Here is a 21084-nt window from a genome sequence, read left to right as displayed (position 1 = left end):
TTATTTTTAAAATAGTATTTTATTCAACGATAAAAGCGGATTTTTAGTTTTTTAAACTATAGTTTTTGTAGAATTAATGTTTTAGTTTACTCGCTCTTGTGCTGACAAAAGCATCCAAAAAAGGTATAAGTATTTTTTTCTCCAGTTTCATGGTTAACTTGATGTTGACATGCTGGTTTTTCAGATGGTCAAAAAAAACTGTGAGAATGTGTCGTGTCTACGTGTCCATTTGATAAAAAAGAAACCAGTATTTTTGTTCATGCTCACTTTCTTCAATTGCTTTCGTCGATATGTGTGCCATGTGTGTGATGGTTAGAGAAGGTAAGAGAGTTTCGAATGCTAAGAGAAATTTAAACCAAAATCCGTTTCCTGGAATTTAGTAACTGGCACGCCAGTGTGATTTCATATGTTCTAAAATATATATGAGTTGTGTAACCATGTCAACAAAAGTTGACAAAAGCACTGAAACAATACTAAAGTTTTTATCTCGAGTGCGCTAGTTAGTATTGTCTAATGGGTTGAAATAAGATAACTGAAATTGTATTAATTGTTTTGTTGTTTTTTTATTGGGAAAGATAATGATTACCTTTTTAACTACACAAAATCTTGAAATTATTTCTTTTCTTTGCGAGCAACCTGTTGTGAACTATGAGGAGTCTTAGTTTCTTGCTGGTGGCATTCCACATTTTCGTTGTCCTTCAGGTAAGACTTTGCTATTTACTGTGTTTCATGTTGTATTTTCTCAGAAGACAATAAAATATGTCGCGGTAATATATATTCAAACAATAAACAAAAGTTCGATAGTTAATTTTTTAACATATAGCTATAGATATCGATTTTAACTCGGAAAATTTTCACTAGGACTTATTGCTTTAGTTTCTTGGGGCCATATTATTGGACTATATTTGTCTATGGCTAAGGTTTTTGTGGGCGATTTACAGAGAAATGGATTTGTTATTAGCTTACCCAAAAGATAAAGAACCTTCTCCCAGAAATTATAGCCAATATTGCATACGCGAGTTTGGTGGTCTTATGTGAACGAGCTTTTCCTCACTGAACTAAATAAAACTTGTTTGTGAATATTTTTAAAATTTACCTCGGTTTGAAACACTTATGTGGAATCCATCTCAGCAACGAAAATTTCACTCTCTACAAGCTATTTAGGCATTACTATGTTTGAGTTTAACCAAGAATAAGTAAAGTAATTTTTTAATGATTGCGAACTTTAGGTAATGCGCATTTCTTCACCAAGCTCCTAAAACAACCTTATAATACATTTTTTGGCAATTTGGCTAATGTTCCATTATGCTTTCTCTTAGAAGCCATTAGGGTAATCAACTATATTTACATTAAATTTAAATACATAGGAGCTAAACCAAACTTATAGTTAGGTTTCATGTTAATCAAAGATAAAAAATAAGAAACAGTCAGATTACTTTATTCTTTCGTGCTTAACCCGAAGATTCGTTGGCAGAAGTTCTCCATTATTTACACTGCTGGACTTTATATTCATCTCAAAATAGCTCATGAATTCTATGTCATTTATTGTTTAATTTATGTAGTGCTACCGTGATCCTCCCCTAGATCTTCCTACATAAACCTGCCACCTGAAGCCCTTAGAGGTCTGGTAAATGCCCAATTAATTTTACTATTCTTTTCACCGTGTATTTCCAAAGACTTATCTTCTATCATAATACACGAAAAAAAAATCCTCATTCATTTTTATAGAAGTACAGTTAATTTTTAAGGTGAGCCTTAATAACCATGTCGCTTTTTAGTTGGTTTGCTGTCTCTTAGAGACGATAGCACACAAATACACAGAACAGGGATATTGAGATGAAATGGACCTCAGCTTATTGTTAAGAACCATCTATAGAGTTCAGGACGGCGGGGTCAGGCTAATGTGGGTTCTCTGTAATACGAGACATGTGTTTCACCATTGCGCCACCTCGTTCCACACCACCATGGCATCAAACCAATGCTGGCGCAATGGGTATAGATAAACACAAGAATAATTTTCTTTGATGCTTTCACCTTTCAGTAACTTACAAATCCATAGAAATACTTTTACGATAAAGTTTTATTTTATTTTTTAGTAATTTTTACAGTGTGTGTGAAAAAGAGTGATTCATCTGGATGCTCAGTGTTTTTAATGTGTTATGCATCTGAATGTTTGACTGTCTGTTTCGAAGTGTTTTTGTGTGGATTTTTTTATAAATGTATATATGTATTGTATTTTGTAAATTTTTGTCTTTCCGAGGTCCATGCTCAACTACCTCGGTAACAATTTTCCCTTTTCGGGCTTCGACAATCTATATAGTGCTTTGGATATTTAGCAAATCTTTAGGGAGTTATTGAACTAAAGAATTGTCATTTAGTTTTAAAAGATTCAAAGTTCTTGACGACCGAGCCAGAAAAATATGATCTTAGTAGTGAGGTATCTAATTATTAAATAAAAAAGGCTACAAAGTTCTGTCTAACGAAGTGGTGTGTCTGATAAACACTTAATGAACCAGATTATGAGATTAAGATTGTTTGGCAGTCTAACATATTGCGAGTGTAAAGTAATTTTAATGGAACATTTAATTCTCTAGGAAATAAGTATTCATATCTTTGTTGCAGGCCAGCGAGTATGTGACAGTGAAAGTTTCCCAAGGTACCTTGAAGGGTGAAGAGGAGGTCGGTACCTTTACCAAGGCAAAGTTCTATGGATTTAAAGGAGTGCCATATGCTAAGCCTCCACTCGGCAAGCTCAGGTTTAAGGTAAATACTGTACCTGATATTACTTCTCCCAAAATTTTCCCATCTCTCTTCATTTTCCTAAAGTTAGTGTGTAACAAAATCCATATGTACCTGGTTGACTCAAATTAATGAACACCGAGTTGGCACCCAAGAGCTTTGGGACTAACTATGATCTTGAATCTCCCGTCATATTTACTTAGTATGTTTGAATGATAGACATAAATCACTAAATTTACATTTGATAAACATTTCTAACCCCTAAAACGAAGGCATTAGAGTTTTTTTTTGACAAGGACGTGAATTAGTTTAGTTCAGGACTGCTTCATTTCTCCTGTTTCCTTAAAAGGCTTATAAGCACCGAGATTGTTAACATGCAGTCTGGAGTTCACTACAGAAACTTGTGGCCCACGGAATAACGTTTGCCTGTGCATGACCATTATATGCCAAACATTTTTTCTTCAAATTTTATTTCCATATTGCACTGTAGGTATTTGCAGTGATAACAGTTTCTGGTTTTCATACATTCAAAGCCATTATTTACTTAATAGCTTATTTTAAATTACATTTAAAAAACTTTCGAAACTAATGCAAACAAAGCATTATTTTAGCCGCTATGTGCTGAGGAAGTTCACAAATTTTCCTAATATTTAAACCATGGCTTTGTGAGGGTTGTGAGCCACTGTCTGGCCCTGGCAGGCTCCAGAGGCACCCGCCTCTTGGTCGGGGGTGCGGGCGGCTCTCACAGAGGGTGCCATGTGCAAGCAAGCAGACAACAGGGGCAGTGAGGACTGCCTGTTTCTCAACGTCTACACACCACAGGTACGGCAACTTCCTGCACCCCGAAATGTTTAGTAGTACCCAAATGCACACATATTGCGTGGAATTCACTTACTTTCAATTATTGCCATCTGTTTGGCCACATAGGGCAGCAGTGCCTGCGCAGAACTGACGGACTCTTTCCAACAGTTAGCTAGCATCTATTAATTTTATGACTTTACAATAAAATTACTGATAATCTATACTTAACGGTTATATATGCTAAATTCGTAAAACATGGGGAATTAATACTATATGATGAGCATAACCACATCAAATAAATGAGTGTATAAGTTTGCACTAAATAGGGCTGTTACTAAAAATTAATCGTTCAATATTAGGATAAGCCAGCAGAATAGTCATGTGAAAAGGCAGCTTATAAACATAACATATATTGCTGTATGTAGTTAGTAGTATTCTTGAGAACACAATGAGTTTTGATGGGAAAAACTATCATAGAGTCGGAATAAGGATGAAAGAATTATACAGCCAATACATTAAATCATTTGTGGAGTCAATTTTTCAATTCATTTATTAATGTTTGTATTTACAGTGTTCCTGGCGATAATCGAGCCCTTTAAGCAATTATATATTATTTACTAATTTAATAAAAATTTTATATTATCGTGTCATACCTGACTTTGGTATGTGATAGCTAAAACATTGAGTTTTATAAAACATGTTTGTCATGAAACATTTCTCTTGCTAGGATCAACAAAAATTTAAATCATACTATGATAAAACATAACAATAGTTAATTTATAAAGCAGTCGCTTTTCACAAACATGTTTTCTTTAAAGTTAAAGGATCCAGTTCCAAAAAAACATGTTTATAATGTCTGTCCTGTTCCCTTCACTCGCCTCTCGGCACGCCCAGCTCCCGGTGAGTGGCAAGAACCCCAAGCTGCCAGTCATGGTGTGGATTCATGGTGGAGGATTCACGGGAGGGTCCAGCAGCAGCAGCACCTACGGGCCCGAGTTCCTTGTGCATGCTGAAGTGGTCCTGGTCACCATCAACTACCGCCTGGGAGTCCTGGGTGAGTGCAGAGCTATCAGGGTCATCAATTGTCAGCACAACTGTCATTGATGATTCACTAGCTGGTCCAGCAGCAGCAGATGTACAGGCCCGAGTTACTTGTGGTATGCTAGGAGGTCCTCCACAACATCAACTACCACATGGGAGTACTGGGTGAGTGCAGACCTATCAGGGTCCTCCATTGTCAGGACAACTGTCATTTAGGCAAGGAAGCTTTTACTAAATACATATTTACTTCATGATCTGCTTAGGACTAGAACAGTGACCTGAAAGTCCAACACGTTTGTAGTCTACTTTGGTCTTTCTGTGCAAATGTGAATGACCAGAACCTCCATGTTAAGAATTTTGGCTTACAAGCCAGATAGAGCATGGCAATTTTATTTAATGAAACATCTGATTTCTTTTAGAAGAAATATAAATTTTCACATCTTCCTAAGCTACACAGTTAATATCGAGAGAAATGAATTTTTTATACTAATAGATCTTCAAGCATCACACTCTTTGGGACAATTTAATAAAAATAAATTCCTAATTTAAATGTTTTGTGAAAAATGTAAAGTGTTTATTAGTTTAAAGTTTTATCAATTTTGTAAGTATCCAGTGTAAAATAATGTTTAAAAATTTGAAATTTCAAACCAAATTTTTGTTCAAAAATATAAATGTGAATAAATAGGTTGATACTGCAAACTTATTACCTCTATCTTTAACTCATGTTACATCTGTTAAATAATTTTATGATTTTTATATGTAAACCTTATATAAGCTTGGCTTAAATTATTTACTCACAAGTAACAAACAAAACATATTTGTACTTCAAGTGATCGGGACTGTTATTGCAATCAGAAATTTGCCTCCATTGTTATTCATTCTAAATGAGGAGAAAATATATCGAAAATAATTTAAATTAAATAAGCATTTTTAAAATAAACCTGACATCACCTTTTCTAAATTCAACTTAAATGTTTTTCATACACTTCATCTCAGTATCTAGTTGCTATAGTGAATTCCAGCTGAACTACAGATTTTGCAATCAATTTCCCACATGATCCATTTTACAACTCGTTAGTGCATTTTTTTTTTACATAGCTACCTTCCTGACAGAAATCACACTTGGCGATTGTTTAAAATACTCTGCTCAGCTGGAAAGCTCTTATAAAAGTGGAGGCATGATTGCTGGGGATACTGTTACGACCACGAGGATACCGTGGTGTGGTGATCTTGCCGCAGGCTTCCTCAGCCTCGAGGGTTCCGACGTGACGGCCAACAACGGGCTGAGGGACCAGCAGCAGGCGCTCAAGTGGGTGCAGCAGAACATCGCCGAGTTCGGCGGCGACCCGGCCAAGGTGACGGTGTTCGGGCAGAGCGCCGGCGGGGCCAGCGTCCACTACCTGCTGATGTCGCCGCTGTCCAAGGGTGAGCCGCCAGCTCTGGCTCGCCCGGGTAGGGGGCTTCCAGTTGCCGAGAGCCCAGGTCGTGCCAGGTCGCTGTCCGGGGAGGCACTCGTGCTGTTCCCACGCGAGACAGATTCACACAAACTACGATTAAAGTCCAACCTTAACTCTTCTACCAGCACGTTTATAAAAAAAACGCAAGACACGCAATAACGCAAGAACGCAACGCAGAAGTTGTTCAACTTTCTACTTCTTGCGTTTTCTCCTTGCGTTTCGGCCTTCTATACTGGTTGCTTTAGTATGTGGAAACTGAAACTGTCATGTAATGCATATAGAAAGAAGGCTCTGCGATTGTAATTAATCGTTACGCTTGTGTTTCTTTATTTATATTTTGGGCTGGCATTCTTCCAGTGAATACAGCGCAATGGAGGAATCTGATGAATTTCTTGTTCAGCTTTCTTGCTGGAAGCCATTGCATAAGTGCCGTGTTTTAAACTCTCAGGATTGGTACTCCGAGACGTTCGGGTAAGGTAGCGAACGGGCACGGCTTTGTTGGGATGCAACCGTAACCTAATTCGCGGGCCGTATTCCATAACGTGTCGAAACCGAATTCCAGTAAGGGAACTTAACGCGAGGTTATAAACTGGTTTCAACGCATGCTAGTGGACGTTTCGCCACGGCAAAAAATTTTGAGATAGCAGAACCATTACAAAAAACCTAGAACCGCCTTTATAATTTTCTCAAATACTTTTTAAGTTGCGATTTTTTCTTGTAATGACCATTAAAGTGTACAAAATGTATTACAGGATAGTTTCTCTACTAATAAGTTTTATTTGGAACACCAATATGTTTGCTACATCCCCCGATATTCACGAAAATGATATATACCAGTCAATTGCATCAAACGCAAGTCCTCCATCTGGACGAAATCAACACAAAAAGTGAGCTCTGCGCATGCGTGAAATTTGGGCAACAGATCGGCAACGACTCGGCCACCTAAATCCATCCACTCAAAATAAGGGACGTGTCCTATCGTGCACTAAAAATGCGGTTAGGTTATAGGTGTAGCATGTTCAACAACTAAGCTCTTATTTTTGTGTCTTGGAATACCGACATTAATGACCAATTATATTTCTTAATATGTTCTTTACTCTGATAATCATGAAACCGAAATAAATGAAACATGGCTCTTCTTGCACTCGTCTTAAATTTTCATAATTTTTCTCGAATTAAATTCTTTTAGCTCGCAATTTATGGTACTTTTCACCCAGATAAAATCTATGCTATTTCTACTGCTATGATTTTGCAAACATGAGTCAAACTTAAGCGTCACCACACGATCAGCTTTTTGCAAGTTTCTACGGCGAATTTGAATTGAGTTTTAATTAATGTCGTGGAACGCCAATTTGGAATGGCTAGTTTAAGCTTAAAAATAGCGTGAAAATGCAAGTTTAAGCTTGGTATCGCAAGCTTCAAGATAAAGTTTAATTCAAGAAAAATCTGGAAACATAACGGCAAGACAAAAAGCTACGCGAGGTATTGGGGAGTCCGAGATAAAGCTAATCGTGACGGGCTGCAGGTCTGTTCCAGCGGGCGATAGACGAGAGCGGGTCGGCCTTCAACCCGTGGGCGTACATGACCTCCCCGACGCAGCGAGCGCTCAGCCTGGCCAAGTACCTGGGCTACAAGGGCGCCAACAGCAGCCAGCTGGTCGCCGACTTCCTGCGAGGGGTCAGCGCTGCGGAGCTGGCCAACAACCAGCGTCAGGGCAAGCCCGACGAGGTGGGCGCACTGCGTCCGCGTGTGCGCATACCCGTATTTCGCACACACGTTTCGTGCAAAGCATTTCCAAAAAATACTCTTGTTTTTGACATGAATTTCCGACAGGATGCATCTTCGCTTGAGGATTCCACACCACTTAAAAAACTCGCAAACTATGAAAGCTAGAGAGTTTAACTACATATATCTTAGTAGAGCAGACTTTGCTCGTGGTCTTTACGTATGACTCACCCATTTAACATTTTCAGTGATGACGTATTGAGTGTAGGTGGGGGAGAGACGAACTGATGTCAAAGAGATCTGTAACTCCGAAAATAATAGACCGATTTGGGTGATTTAAACTTTAGGTTGCTTATGATTGAGCACTGGGTTGTGCTAGTTGGGTGGAATAACTATAAAGTTGATAACGTTTGTTTTGGAGTCATTAATCACAAAATTGCCTAAGCGAGAACAGGTTATGTTGGAGAAAAGAAAGAAAACTTGCGTAATCCCCCGAACAGAAGCAATTAAAAATTCTAGAAGTATCTTAGGCATCGAACGTGGCAAAAAGTAGCCGAGAGAAATTATCCATTGAGGCAAAAAAAGAGCCCCCGAACGAAGCACGAAATTTTGCGCTCGAGCGAGCCTCAGCCGTGTGCCTCGCGAGAAGCGACGGGGAATGCAGAAAATTGTTTGTTAATGGAGGTGGATATGCTCTCTTATGATTCTGATGTTGATATGGAGTCAATTGAGCCAGTAGTAGTGAACAATGGATCCAGTTTGTCGTTTTTGGTGTCGTATTATTATTATTTTTTTGGTGTAGCAATGTTTCTGGTAAAACTGCCCGACAATCAAGTAAGAAGTTCGTATAATTCACATAAAAAAATGAAATAACATAAATTTTTATTAAATTATTTTATTTATTTCATTCACAAGAATCATGTTCAGCGCAATGTAAATTAATAAAAAATACCCTTGCTGCTGTAGTCCAAAATAAAGCCTATCCAGGAATTTTTTTAATGATTGTTGTTCTCTCAAATACAGTGGCTAGGTCATTTGAGCTTTATCTGAAGTATCAGGATCAGGTAAGTGTAGAAAAAAGACGAAGTACCAGTATCAGGTTGGTGTGGGAATCGTGCTGAAGCTTGCTCGAAAGAGAATCCTCCCCGAAGAAGAGTCGATGCAGCTGGCTGGCCCTATAGGAGGTCACTCCTGCTTTTGTCCGTACGAGAACAGTCATGAAGCGAACTAATTGCATCGAGACAGAAGGATAGTAATCGAATCTTGGATTCAACAGATGTTTGATGTGTGTTACTGTAGCAAGCCTTACAATTTAATTTAATTATGAATGTTTATTACTTGACCGATGAAATTTTTTTTGGCGACTAACAACTCTCAATTTCAGACTTTCGTAAAATTATGTTTTTGTGTGGTCTGTGTGTTTTTGTTCTGAATTTTACAGTCACTGGGAATTAGAAAACACGGGTGGTCTGATAGCAGAAGCACAATGGTCTTTTTTTTATATATATTACAATTTATGTGACACAACATTTACAAAACAAGGGAAACTAACAAACTAGTAAAGATGGATTATGAGGTCAGTTATTGAAAGCGGAACTCTTAGACCAGATGCCCTCTAATTGGCTTTAAACAAAAGTACGTGTTTAAGACAAAACACTCAACTCCGTTTTACACTCTGATACAAAACTTATTGATAAGATTAATTACCTTAAAAGGTGACCCTCGCCATAGTTACTGAGAAGCACTTGTAAGGATCGAAACCAAAGTTTCACTGATTGTGTAAAGTTCATCTTGGCTCAGTTCAGAAACAATCTCCCGTCAATATGCATCTCATAATTAAAATCCAAGTTCAAAGAGCGGGTTCCAAACCACTACCGAGTGACGCGGCTCTTGTACTGATGAAGCTACTTACGTTGTCTCGCGTCGTCTCTCCAGGGGCGCCGGGTTGTGGCGGCCTCCCAGAGACGAACACCGCGCCTCGCTGACTCGTCCGTCGCTCGTCCACCTCTGCGGATTGGAGCTCAGGGAACAGTGCCGCTTGGTTGGTCGTCGGGACGATTCCTCAATGGCTCGGTCTGCTTCCCAGTTGCAGCCGGATGGTACTCGCCCAGCGAGTGGGCTGCTGTGGTGCTGGATTCTAACCAGAAACTCCCAGTTATCGTGATGATAATCTTTGCAGTCGTACTACTGCAGTGGCTCTACTCGACTGGCGAGTATTCACTCGTGGGAGGAGGACTCAAACCCCTCACGTCGTGTTGCTTACCATCTTGGTGTTCGTCAACTCACCCAGCGAGTGATCTCTTGTCGCTGGTGGACTTGAACCAGTTACTGTCGCCGGGTTTTAGACGATCGCTTCGTTGGAGACATTGGGCATCACTCGCTTTCGGACGTCAACTCGGCCAGCGACTCCAACCCATGACCCATGGTCAAGTCTCCCGACACTGATTACTGTCGCCGTCCAACATGTCCCCCCATGTCCACATATGCCGACCATCGCCTTGTTGCCCTCTTCTGTGGTGGAGTTGGGATGGTCTGGGCTGACTTCCGGCGTCTTTGATAGTCGATGAACGTCTCCTGGTGTCTGCCGATAGACCGAGTGTCTGGTCTCCTGCTCGGTGGCCTTATATACTCGATGGCAGCAACAGTCGCTAAGACCGGGAAAATTTTAATACAACCCAGGACATTATTTGAAATACTGATCCCGGGTCCGTTTCTGAGGCGTCACACGAGCCCACGGGAAGTTTAACTGACTTAGAGTCTGGTAACTCGCAGCTGATAGGGCAGGGACATAATGGGTCCACGCCCCGTTACAATGTGCCATACCAAGTAAGTCCTGTTTTATATAATAACAAATCAAAAAATCATGTATAATTATAAAAAACTCCTCTTATAAAGCTAAAATGGTATATTTTTGTTCCTGTATCTCACCCATAAGCTACAATCACACGATGCAATATTCTTGTATGAACTAAGAAATATGTCAAACTCTTATTAAAGCCCTCTAGAGAGAATCTGATATTGTCCTCTGGAAAGTCTAGAGCTCATAAACAATCAATGACACAACATTAGCTTTATTTTGCAATAAGTGTGAGTTTCATTTGGTCTTTCTGATCCGACCATGTGACTGCCAGGTACAAGGGATAGGTACAAATACAAATATAGGTCATACTTTTTACACAACCAGAAATGAGTTTCCAAATAGCATTATCCTCTTATCCGCCACTTGCACACTATCACAATAAAACACTACAAGATCAACAGCTTTATTACAGCAATAAATGTCATGACAACATTCCAATTCCTGTGACTTCTGTACCAGAGAAGCAACACTAAAGCCTGTATCACACGATGGAAGGTTTCATACAGGTTCCGCTAGAAGCTTCCAGCAAAACTGCTAGCCAAGCCTCCATGGCAGTAGGCATGGAGGTTTCTATGAAAGAAACTATCACATGTATAATCGTGACTGGTTTAGGCCTAGCTTGAGTGAATGGTATTTTTATGATCGTTATTTTTTGTATTGTATGAAAATGGATGTTTCTCAAAGTTTTCGAATAATACTGTCACTGATCGCAAGTTCACCGCATTTCAAACAATAATCAAGAAAACTTCAATCCATTCCGGATTTGGGTAATATGTCCACCTTCTACAAAACATTCCACATAAATTCTAACACGACCGATTAAAAAAGCTTCCATGAAAATGGCCAGCGCTCTGCTAATTCTTCCATAGAACCATCCATCCCTACTGCCATGGAAGACCTTCCAAATAAACTTCAATCGTGTGAGAAAACTGTTTAAAATATACAAATTCTTTCTGTTTCAGAAGTACCCATTCGTACCAACTGTTGAAAAGGGCGTGGCTTCTGGCGTGGCTTTTCTCCCCGACGAACCAATCAAGTTGATGAAGACAGGGAAGTTCTTGCACGTGCCTACTGTAATTGGTTCCGGATCGGCAGAAGCAAAAATGTCTGCCCAAGGTGAGAGTGTTTTTTAGCTTTCTCTGCAAATCTAGATTTGCACTCATCGTTTAGAGTGATGTAAAGGAGATTAGTCTATAATTCAAAATTAAATAGGGCTACCTATAAAAACAGTGCAAGACTTTATAATTACCCTTTTATGAACGTTATAAATATATTTTTCTGGAGAAATATAAACGCCAAACTTTTTTCATGGAAAAAACAGTGGCACACAGAAAAGGGGGATGGGGGAATCCCCCCACCCCCAGACCCTAATAAATCATAAGAAATAAAATATTTCTCACCAACAAAAGGAAATAATTGGAAAGGAAACTGCGGGAAAAGACCTCCCTCCCCCCCCCCCCCCTTTCCAGAAATTTCATTCTGCATACACTCCTGGGAAAAAAATAAATCGTAACGAATTTTTTTTATGTCTGCTTGAAACCCCTAAATTCTATATTAGTTCTGATAATTCTGTTATTTTGTTTAGTTGCGTTAGTATTTTTTGCACTTGTGGTTTGATACTTATTTATGTGGCCCGTTTAGTTAATTAATTTTTTTATCATTGAAATGTCAAATTCTTAGTTTATTTTTTTGTAATCGGCTAACGTTTTTGGAAACATGCCTAAAGGAAATGACTGTTTGTTGGTAAGACATAACATGGTCTAGAAGATCGGAGAACATTAGAGTTTTCAGCGTAATTAGTATTGTATTTAGTATGTTGTAATTATTATTAGAGTATTTTATTATATTAATTTGTTAATAATGTAATTCTTAAAGATTAATATTTTAGTATGGCTACCTTAGTAATAGGTATAAAACTGTACGATTGTGCTAGAACTATTTTCATTCATGTATGTATGTGTGTGTGTTGGTTGGAAGACGGTCACGTGTGATTCCTCGCGGGGAGGCGGGAGGGGGGAGTCAGCTAATGGCCGGCTCGCTAGGCGGATAGCCGGTGCCCGCGCTCCACGGGATAAAAGGTTAACCCGGGTTACGCGAATGTGACGTGTTTCCTGGTAATATCACACGTATCGCGAAGTAACTGTACGTACGTTTTTGAACGATTAATGCAAATCGTCGTTGGTGGTGTTGAAGCACCACGCGATTCTGCATTTGTGCCATAAATACTGGGTGCAGTTGGTCGCCGGGCAAACCCTGTGTTACTGTAGTGTACTATGGTTTTAGCACGCTTGAAGGAAGAAACCCACTACATGTTACGGACTTACAAGTAAGTGTTGGCCCATCCTAAATAAGTACGCCCTTGAAAAACAGCACTTTTTCGCTGATTTAACGTAACGAATGTTACCGCAACAGCGCAAACCCTCTTGGTTTGTTCAAGAAAGTAAGATAATGGAGAATTCTGTGGTTTGTCTTGGATTCGCGCGGCTGTCAATGAAAACTTTTAGACTCCCGGAACTATTTTTACGTGGATTTGTCCACAATATTGCCTCCGCCATTTAGCGGACCTTTTTACTTTTTTTTTTTTTTTTTTTTTTTTTTTTTACTTTTCCAAGCTCACGCGAGGTTTTGTACAGACTCTGATGACATTTAATAATGCAAGCCCGAGCTTTAACACTAGTTAAAAAGCAATAAAAGGTAACCATAATTTTTTGAGGTCTTTAAATTTTGTAATATTTTAACATGTTTTTTAGGGTATTTTGTAGACTACATTTTAATAATTTTTATAGAGGTAATGCCTGTAATAGTGTTTGTTTGGTTAATAAACTCAAGGTAATGCATAGTTTGCTATGGAAGAGGACTTTTCATCTTTATAGTAAATTGTTAAAATATGTTTTTGTCTTATTTTTTTATACTACATTCTATTTGTACTCCTAAATTTTGCTGCTTAAATGTTTAAAGATTTAATTACTGTTTGGTATAATTTTACTAACACCGTTTTTGGTGCGATAGGTAATACTTTAATTGTAGCGGCATTTAAATTTTGTTATATGCATCTCATTGTTTTACGTAACTCCCCGCGGGAGGCTGGGATGATTAGCACTGACCCAGAGACAGGGTAGTGGCAACATGCTAGCAGTTTAATGCTTTTAGTGTGAACTACGGAATCTTTTTTGTATTAAAAGTAAGATTTCTTTGCATCTTCTATCATCACTTTAATTTTCTACTTTCTACACCTCCAAACTATTTAAAAAAACGTGTTCTCTGTTGTTAGAAATCAAAACAAATTTTTTAAATTAATGTGCCTTTTAATTTTTAGATCTACTCTACACAGCACATATCTAAATATTCGACACTGTTTAAATGCACATAAATAGCTTTCATTACTTTTCTATTTGGGAAAAACTGCTATAAAATTCGTATAATTGCTTTCATGAGAGTGTAATTAGTGATTTAATTCAGTTCCTGAGATCCTCGTTCCCATCATTCCTGCCAAAATATTCTTCAGAAAACAAAAATATGGAACTATGTAAAAGACAAAGTTGACCACCTCTTGTGTTTCCACGCATGGCGCTACAGCAATGAACAAGTCCGCGGGCAACTGGAAGACTGTGAACGCCAACATGGAGAACTTCGTGCCCTGTGACCTGGGGCTGGCCAAGGGTTCCACCAAGTCCCGCGAGATCGCAGCACGCATCAAGCACTTCTACTTCGGTAGCCAGGATGTGTCGTCAAGCACAGTCCCGCAGTACTGCGACGTGAGTAATTTCATTCTCCAACATGGCCTGTCACGTCTTCTTGTATGTCCCACAGCACAACAGTTTCAGAAACATCGCAGTAACATTATACAGCCAGAATATGTATTCCAGCACCATCATGCAGTACTGCGACGCGAGTTCACTCCTTCTCCGACATGGACTGTCTCCTTTTGTTATACATCCCAATGGTGCATCAATTTCAAAAACATTGCCGAGACATTATACTACTAAGACGTGTCGTTTAGCACCATTCCGCAATACTGCGACGCGAGTTCACTCCAACATGTCTCCTCTTGTTACATATTCCACACAGTGTAAAAGTTTCAGAAACATTGCAGAAACATTCAGCAGTAAGTGTCATCTAGCACCATCCAGCACTACTGCGATGTGAGTTAATTCCTCCTCCGATATGGACTGTCTCCTCGTGTTATATGTCCCACAAAAAACCATAGTTTCAGAAGCATTGCAGAAACATTGCAAGGACATTATACTTGGGGGTTGGTTATCTGTGATCTTGGGGCCCGACTACTAGGGTTACCTGAACCTGATGCCTAGCAGAAACGTAGTAATAAAGGCAACACTGGTATACATATGTGTAAATGGCTCTGTCAATTTCATGGCACACAACAAGCGACAAATTTTATGTATTCAGAACCTACAATGGTAAAACTCTCTTCTGTATAGTTCTCAAAATACTTCGAAAATATATATTTAAGCATTTTCAATTATAAAAGTATGTATACTTTTTCAAATGCTGTTATAAACAAGACCTGGTGACAGTGTGTTTTGTTTTAATTATAAATGTATTTCTAATTTCATGAGAGTCATTTACTACAACAGATAGGCGAACTGCTTCAAGATGAATCAAAATGATTATCAGTGCTAAATATATATTATATATAGTATAATATATTATATGTATATATATTCACGTCGCTTATTACACATATTGTTCAGTGGTAGATTGCACTTTCTGCTACCAGTGCACGAGGATCTGGATTTATAGTGCTGTTAAATAGCCAAAATTATGGTCACAAAACTTCAATCCATGAAGAATCTGACTAAAACAAAAATATTGCTAGAAAACATTTGATAAAATACTTCATTTGGTTAATGATGATAGCCACATCATGGTCAAAGAATCACTGTTTGGTCATAGCTGTAGATGTCATCTTCAGAGCAGTGGTCACCTACTGAAGCTCTAGACTTTTCTTTCATTTGATCCCCCAAATCCTAACACGCCAGATAGAGACCCTCACAGTTCTGTGGCTCTTCCAAAATATACGTGAGTATCTAAGTACGGTATAAAAATGCACGGTGTCTCAAGAAACGTTCGTCTCCTTAGATAGGGATTCTAAATATTAAAAAGATCTGCATCCATCATAATTTCGCATGTTATCTAGTGAAAAAGACGCAATTCTGGTCATTGTAAGGTCAGATTGTAAAATGGGGAGTGCACTGGATAAACGTGTATGCTAGTTGCAAAAAGTTAATATTCAGTGTAGTTATTTGGAAATTATAGAAGATAAGGTGTTATTTTATTTAACGATCGAAATAAGAGCATAGTCAGTAAAATTTATGGTAATTTTAAGTTTATTGGGTTACTTGCCGGTTTGGATGGAAAGCTTACCTTCATTACGAGCTTTGTTAACTGTGGTGTATGTTGTTCAGTTGGTTTCAGACACCAGGTATGTAAGAGGAGTCTACAAAAATGTCGTCGAAATGATTAGTCACTCCACAGCTCCAGTGTTCTACTACCAGTTCTCTTTCGATGGAAAGATAAACTACTCCTACATGTCAGGGGCGACTTCCACTATCAAAGGTGAGTCGTCTCTGTAGACATCAATGGGAAGATAAACTAGTCCTACATGAGAGGAGCAACATTCACTATTAAAGGTGAGTTGTCTTAGTGGACTTCAATGGGAAGATATACTAGTCCTACATGAGAGGACCAACATTCACTATAAAATTTGAGTTGTCTCAGTGGACTTCAATGGTATGATAAACTAGTCCTACATGAGAGGAGCAACATTCACTATTAAAGGTGAGTTTTCTCAGTGGACTTCAATGGGAAAATAAACTAGTCCTACTTAAGAGGAGCAACATTCAATATTAAAGGTGGGTGATCTCAGTGGACTCCTATAGGAAGATAAACTACTACATGTAATGAGCAACTTTCACTGTCAAATGTGAGTTATTTCAATGGACTTTCATGTCTGGCATTTGTCATTGGATAGGCTTTAATATTTTCGTTAATAGAAATTGTAAGGTAAACCGTTGGTGCAGATTATGTATATGAAAAATGTAACTTATGAGAGAATTGCATGTACATTCTAAAACTATAAGTGTATTTGGTAATGGTTCTGTTAAAAAAACATTAGATATTATTTAATAACTACTAGTTAAGTATCTGTTCAAATAAGTACTGCTTTAAATGGACCTACTTACTTTACATGGCGCAAAACCAAGAACTAAATATTAAAAAAGTGTGCATTCTAGAACTCTTTCAGTATCGAGAAATTCCATTGCAAATGAAACATTAAAAAAATTTTTTTTAATATTTTATTACTAACTTAACTATTTTATTAAAATATTTTTGACAGTACAAAATCGTAATCAAGACATTTATTTACCAAAATCGTACTCAAATGTGATTATATGTACGTCAAGTAATAAATTTAGTTTTTAAAGTCGTAACTTATTTATATGAAACGCTATAAATAACATCAATCTCGTAAGCTACTTTTGGTATTCTGTAGTTAGTATCTCAGTACGTGTATTTAGCCCTTATTTCTAATAATATCAATGAAATCATTTGTCACTGACAATGAATTGTTCAATACCGACCTTAGTCTCTAAGTAATGCATTACAATTTTTGACAAATGAAAATCTAAAGCGAATAAAAGGTATTTATCCAGTAAAATAATATAAAATTTTATTACAATTGTAAACGAATCATTATTATGTTCAAATATTTTGAGGTAAATTTTGTGAAAATATTTTAGGTGCAGGTCATTCAGATGAACTGTGCTACTTGTTTGACTGCAAGGCCTTCGACAAAAAGAACTTGAACGAAAAGTCACCAGAAGTGGTCACTCTACACAGAATGGTGAACATGTGGACCAACTTCGCAAAAACTGGGTAAGCCATCTACGTGTTGAGTGACTCTCAGTGTGCATTTAATTTTGGCAATAGAAATACATATAATGTTAATGCAGTTTTTCTAAGTTCCTTTGGAGTACAATTTAATAATCTAGAACACTTTTAAAAATTAGGCTTGGCCATTTTGGTTTTGGGTAGTAAACAGTTACTAGTACTTGAATGTTGGGTCAGTTCAAAAATAAAATGAGCATACAAATGTGAGTACCCATGCCACAAAGTATATATGGAGACATTTGACCCATTGTAAGTCCTTTCGATAACTTTAAAATTAACTTACAATTTTTTGGGGGGAGAAACATAAAACACATTTGAGACGACGGTGGGAATATAATTTTAAAATACTTGGCCAATTACTAATTTTTTTTTCGAAAACTTTAACATAAAAGAAATCAGTAATTATAGGCTGCTCTATATGATCACACACACTCATATACAAATTGATGTGAATGAATATATAAAACAAATGATAATCAGTAGCACTCCGAAAATAAAAATCCATTTATTTTTAAGCAAACTGAACATACATCTATCTCACATATAAATTTTTGGGAAATATGTCAATAAATGTAACGCAACTTAAATAAGACGCCAATTATTTTCAGAGATAAATATTTGGAAACCAAAGACAGTAAATAGTCTTATCTGGAATAACTATTGTATTATTATATGCTGATAATGAGAATGATAAGAATTTTTTTTCCTCGCTGTTGCGAAAACGATAACACTGTCACAAAATACATTTCTTATTAAGTGTCTGAGAAACGTTATACCTAAGCCACATGTGATTAAAGATAACTTTTAAAGTGTTATAATATGACAAATGTGCAAGATGTCTACTTTAATGCGTCTCACAAAACATGTTGATTTTTTTTCTTTTCATTTTTTCGTCATTACTATTGGTTAATGTTTATTTCTGTAAATTTATCACGTTACCTTTCTTGCATATTTTTAACAGATTTTTACTGATTGCGAACTAATTCCTATAAAAAGGCAAATTACAAACATGTGTGAATATTTTTACACCCACTATTGGGCACTGATGAAATTATTTGAGACAAGACGACAAATTCCAGACAGAAATAGTGTTAAATTTACATAAATAGCCATTAACTCATAGAAATGACGAGAAAATGATTTATATACATTTATATATACTAGGGTTTCAGTACTCACCAGTGATGTGTTTAATTTAATTTCAGTAACAAGAACATTCATATGTTTTCATGTTGCAAAATACGCCTACAATTACAAAACTGGGACACGAAATTTTACGTAAATTTTTTTTTATTAATACCAAGCGTGATAAATATACGCAAATTTATTTTTCAAATAAAATTCTGGAACGCAATCAAACGTGGTTTCCACACCCACAACTAGAATTTCGCTTCCGTAGCAGCTACGTCAGTTATCGAATCACTCCAATACAGATCAGAATTTTAAACTTGATAAAGACTTGAGAAAGTACTAAACCCTTGGTTTAGAACCGAGTTTTGACAAGGAATTTTACTAAAATAGTGTCCATTTTGTTAATATTCATAAAACAGTTAATAATCCGAAGTTTACCTAAAGCTTTGTTAACATTTGGTTCGCGCCATCCGCCACAGATGGCTGCATCGTGGTTACACATTTCCGTTCCGCGCGACTTTCGTTCCATTCACGAAATCACTCCTAGCAAATGCCACACACCGAAAGATAGAATGTTACCAGGGCCGGTGCAAGGTAAATTGGCGCCCTAGGCGAAAAACCTTAATGCCTCACCCCCCCCCCCCCCCGCCCGGGCCGGACACCACAAAAAAATTTCCCTTGCCTCAAAATACATCACGTAAGCCTAAGATTTTGTCAAAAATCAAATGTAAGCAGGCTTGTGTTTTTTTTTTTTACTTTTTTACTTATTACAAATCATAAACAAGTCACCGTGGACTTTAAATAATTACTTATATCAATATAAACATTCCAAACTGTTTCAAAAATCCATTTTCATCTAGTTTCAATAATCGTTAAACATATTATATCAGCTGTTATGTGTCGTGCTGCGCCGCCCCCAGCTACTTGGCGCCCTAGGCCAGGGGTCGGCAACCTTTTGAGTCGGAAGAGCCAAAAATTAAAATTTACAAAATTTCAATGTTTTTAAAGAGCCACAAATGTTTTTCTTGCCAACAATAAATAGTACCTACTTGCATAAATAAAGTTTTTTGATAAAAAAACTAATCTATTTATTCATAAGAAAAATTTATTCATATATAAGCCTATCTGTTGGGTGGGCCCGTAAGTACTCGGGCGGATGGATAGCTTTAAATGGATAATTTAACTGCTTGAATACATTTTGTTTAGTAAAATATAACAAGCGTGGAAAAAAACCAGACTTACTACTGGTTTGTAATAAAAAAAATTATTTTCCGTATAAATGACATGGTGATGCAGTATTTCTGGTACGGAACTAAATAGCCGCAGCTTCACATCCAAAGAGCCACATGTGGCTCGCGAGCCGTAGGTTGCCGACCCCTGCCCTAGGCGGTTGCCTAGTTCGCCTATATGGACGCGCCGGCTCTGAATGTTACACATCAAAAAGCAACAAGGCGTTGTAGAATAATTGTTGTCTGACGCGCTGCAGGAACCCCACCTACCAAACCCTGTGGAGGCCCGCCACTTCGGCGGAGCGCTACTACCTCGACATCGACACTCAGCTCACGCTCAAGAAGAACTTCGAGGAGAAGAGGATGGCGTTTTGGGACCAGATCTACCAAACTGCTGAAGCTGATTAAGGAATAGGCGCAAAATCTTGGCCGACAACTTGGAGTATCAAGTTTCTAGGATTAAATAATTCCTTATACCCGTCTGCTAATATTGTACCGACATGTGTTTCAGAGCGTGTCTAAACTCAGTACGTATAATTAGATATAACCATGCAATTTAAACTCAGGTTTTTTTTTTTTCATTTGTGAGATTTTAGATTTCACACACCATTTATGGCAATGTTACCAAATGACTCTAGAAATGAACCAATATGTTTCCATTAAAATTATAGTCAACCCACGGTGAGCTTAAATGATTAACGTAAAAGACTTTTGATTTCCAACCTTTCACTTACCTTCTAACTTAAACTTGATGGTCTATATTCACCCGCGATCTATTCATCCAACAACCGCCTGCCCGCTTCGTTAAGGAAATAAGCTAGAATTGTTATTGAGATACTCGTGTAAAACGTTGTGGCTTTAACAAATATCATTATTAGTTGTTATAATAAGTTATTATGTTATGAAAGAAAAGAATTTACATTAAAACACAAATCTCCTAAGATAAGTTATTTGGAATAACCTTTTTACAATACTCACAGGCACTGCATGAGCGATTTTTTTAATAGAGATGCATTCTGTTTATATTTAGATGTTTCGATACAAATATTTCAGACTTTTATTTCAATGAAAGGAAAAACACAGGATATCTAGCTAATATACCTAGTAAATCTGTTTAGCCAGAGATATACCTAGAACATCCCAGATGGTAAATGGTTTTTACCCTAGTTAGCTGAAATAAATGTTTTTG

The 21084-nt window shown here is 37.5% G+C and overlaps 1 protein-coding gene across 1 annotated transcript; it reads left to right on the top strand.

Moving 5' to 3' along the window:
- The first annotated feature begins 475 nt into the window (after nt 1–475).
- LOC134538644 (esterase E4-like) lies at nt 476–20456 on the top strand. The gene is made up of 11 exons (XM_063380080.1): nt 476–702; nt 2623–2763; nt 3439–3561; nt 4435–4594; nt 5821–6006; nt 7564–7766; nt 11586–11739; nt 14200–14378; nt 16050–16200; nt 17385–17520; nt 20153–20456. The coding sequence occupies exons 1-11, from the start codon at nt 649–651 to the stop codon at nt 20301–20303; spliced, it is 1638 nt and encodes a 545-aa protein (XP_063236150.1). The 5' UTR covers nt 476–648; the 3' UTR covers nt 20304–20456.
- Nucleotides 20457–21084: the final 628 nt, after the last annotated feature.

The sequence above is a fragment of the Bacillus rossius genome, chromosome 1, assembly GCF_032445375.1.
Source record: "Bacillus rossius redtenbacheri isolate Brsri chromosome 1, Brsri_v3, whole genome shotgun sequence".
NCBI classification, from domain to species: domain Eukaryota; kingdom Metazoa; phylum Arthropoda; class Insecta; order Phasmatodea; family Bacillidae; genus Bacillus; species Bacillus rossius.
This window is presented reverse-complemented; position numbering and strand designations above follow the sequence as displayed.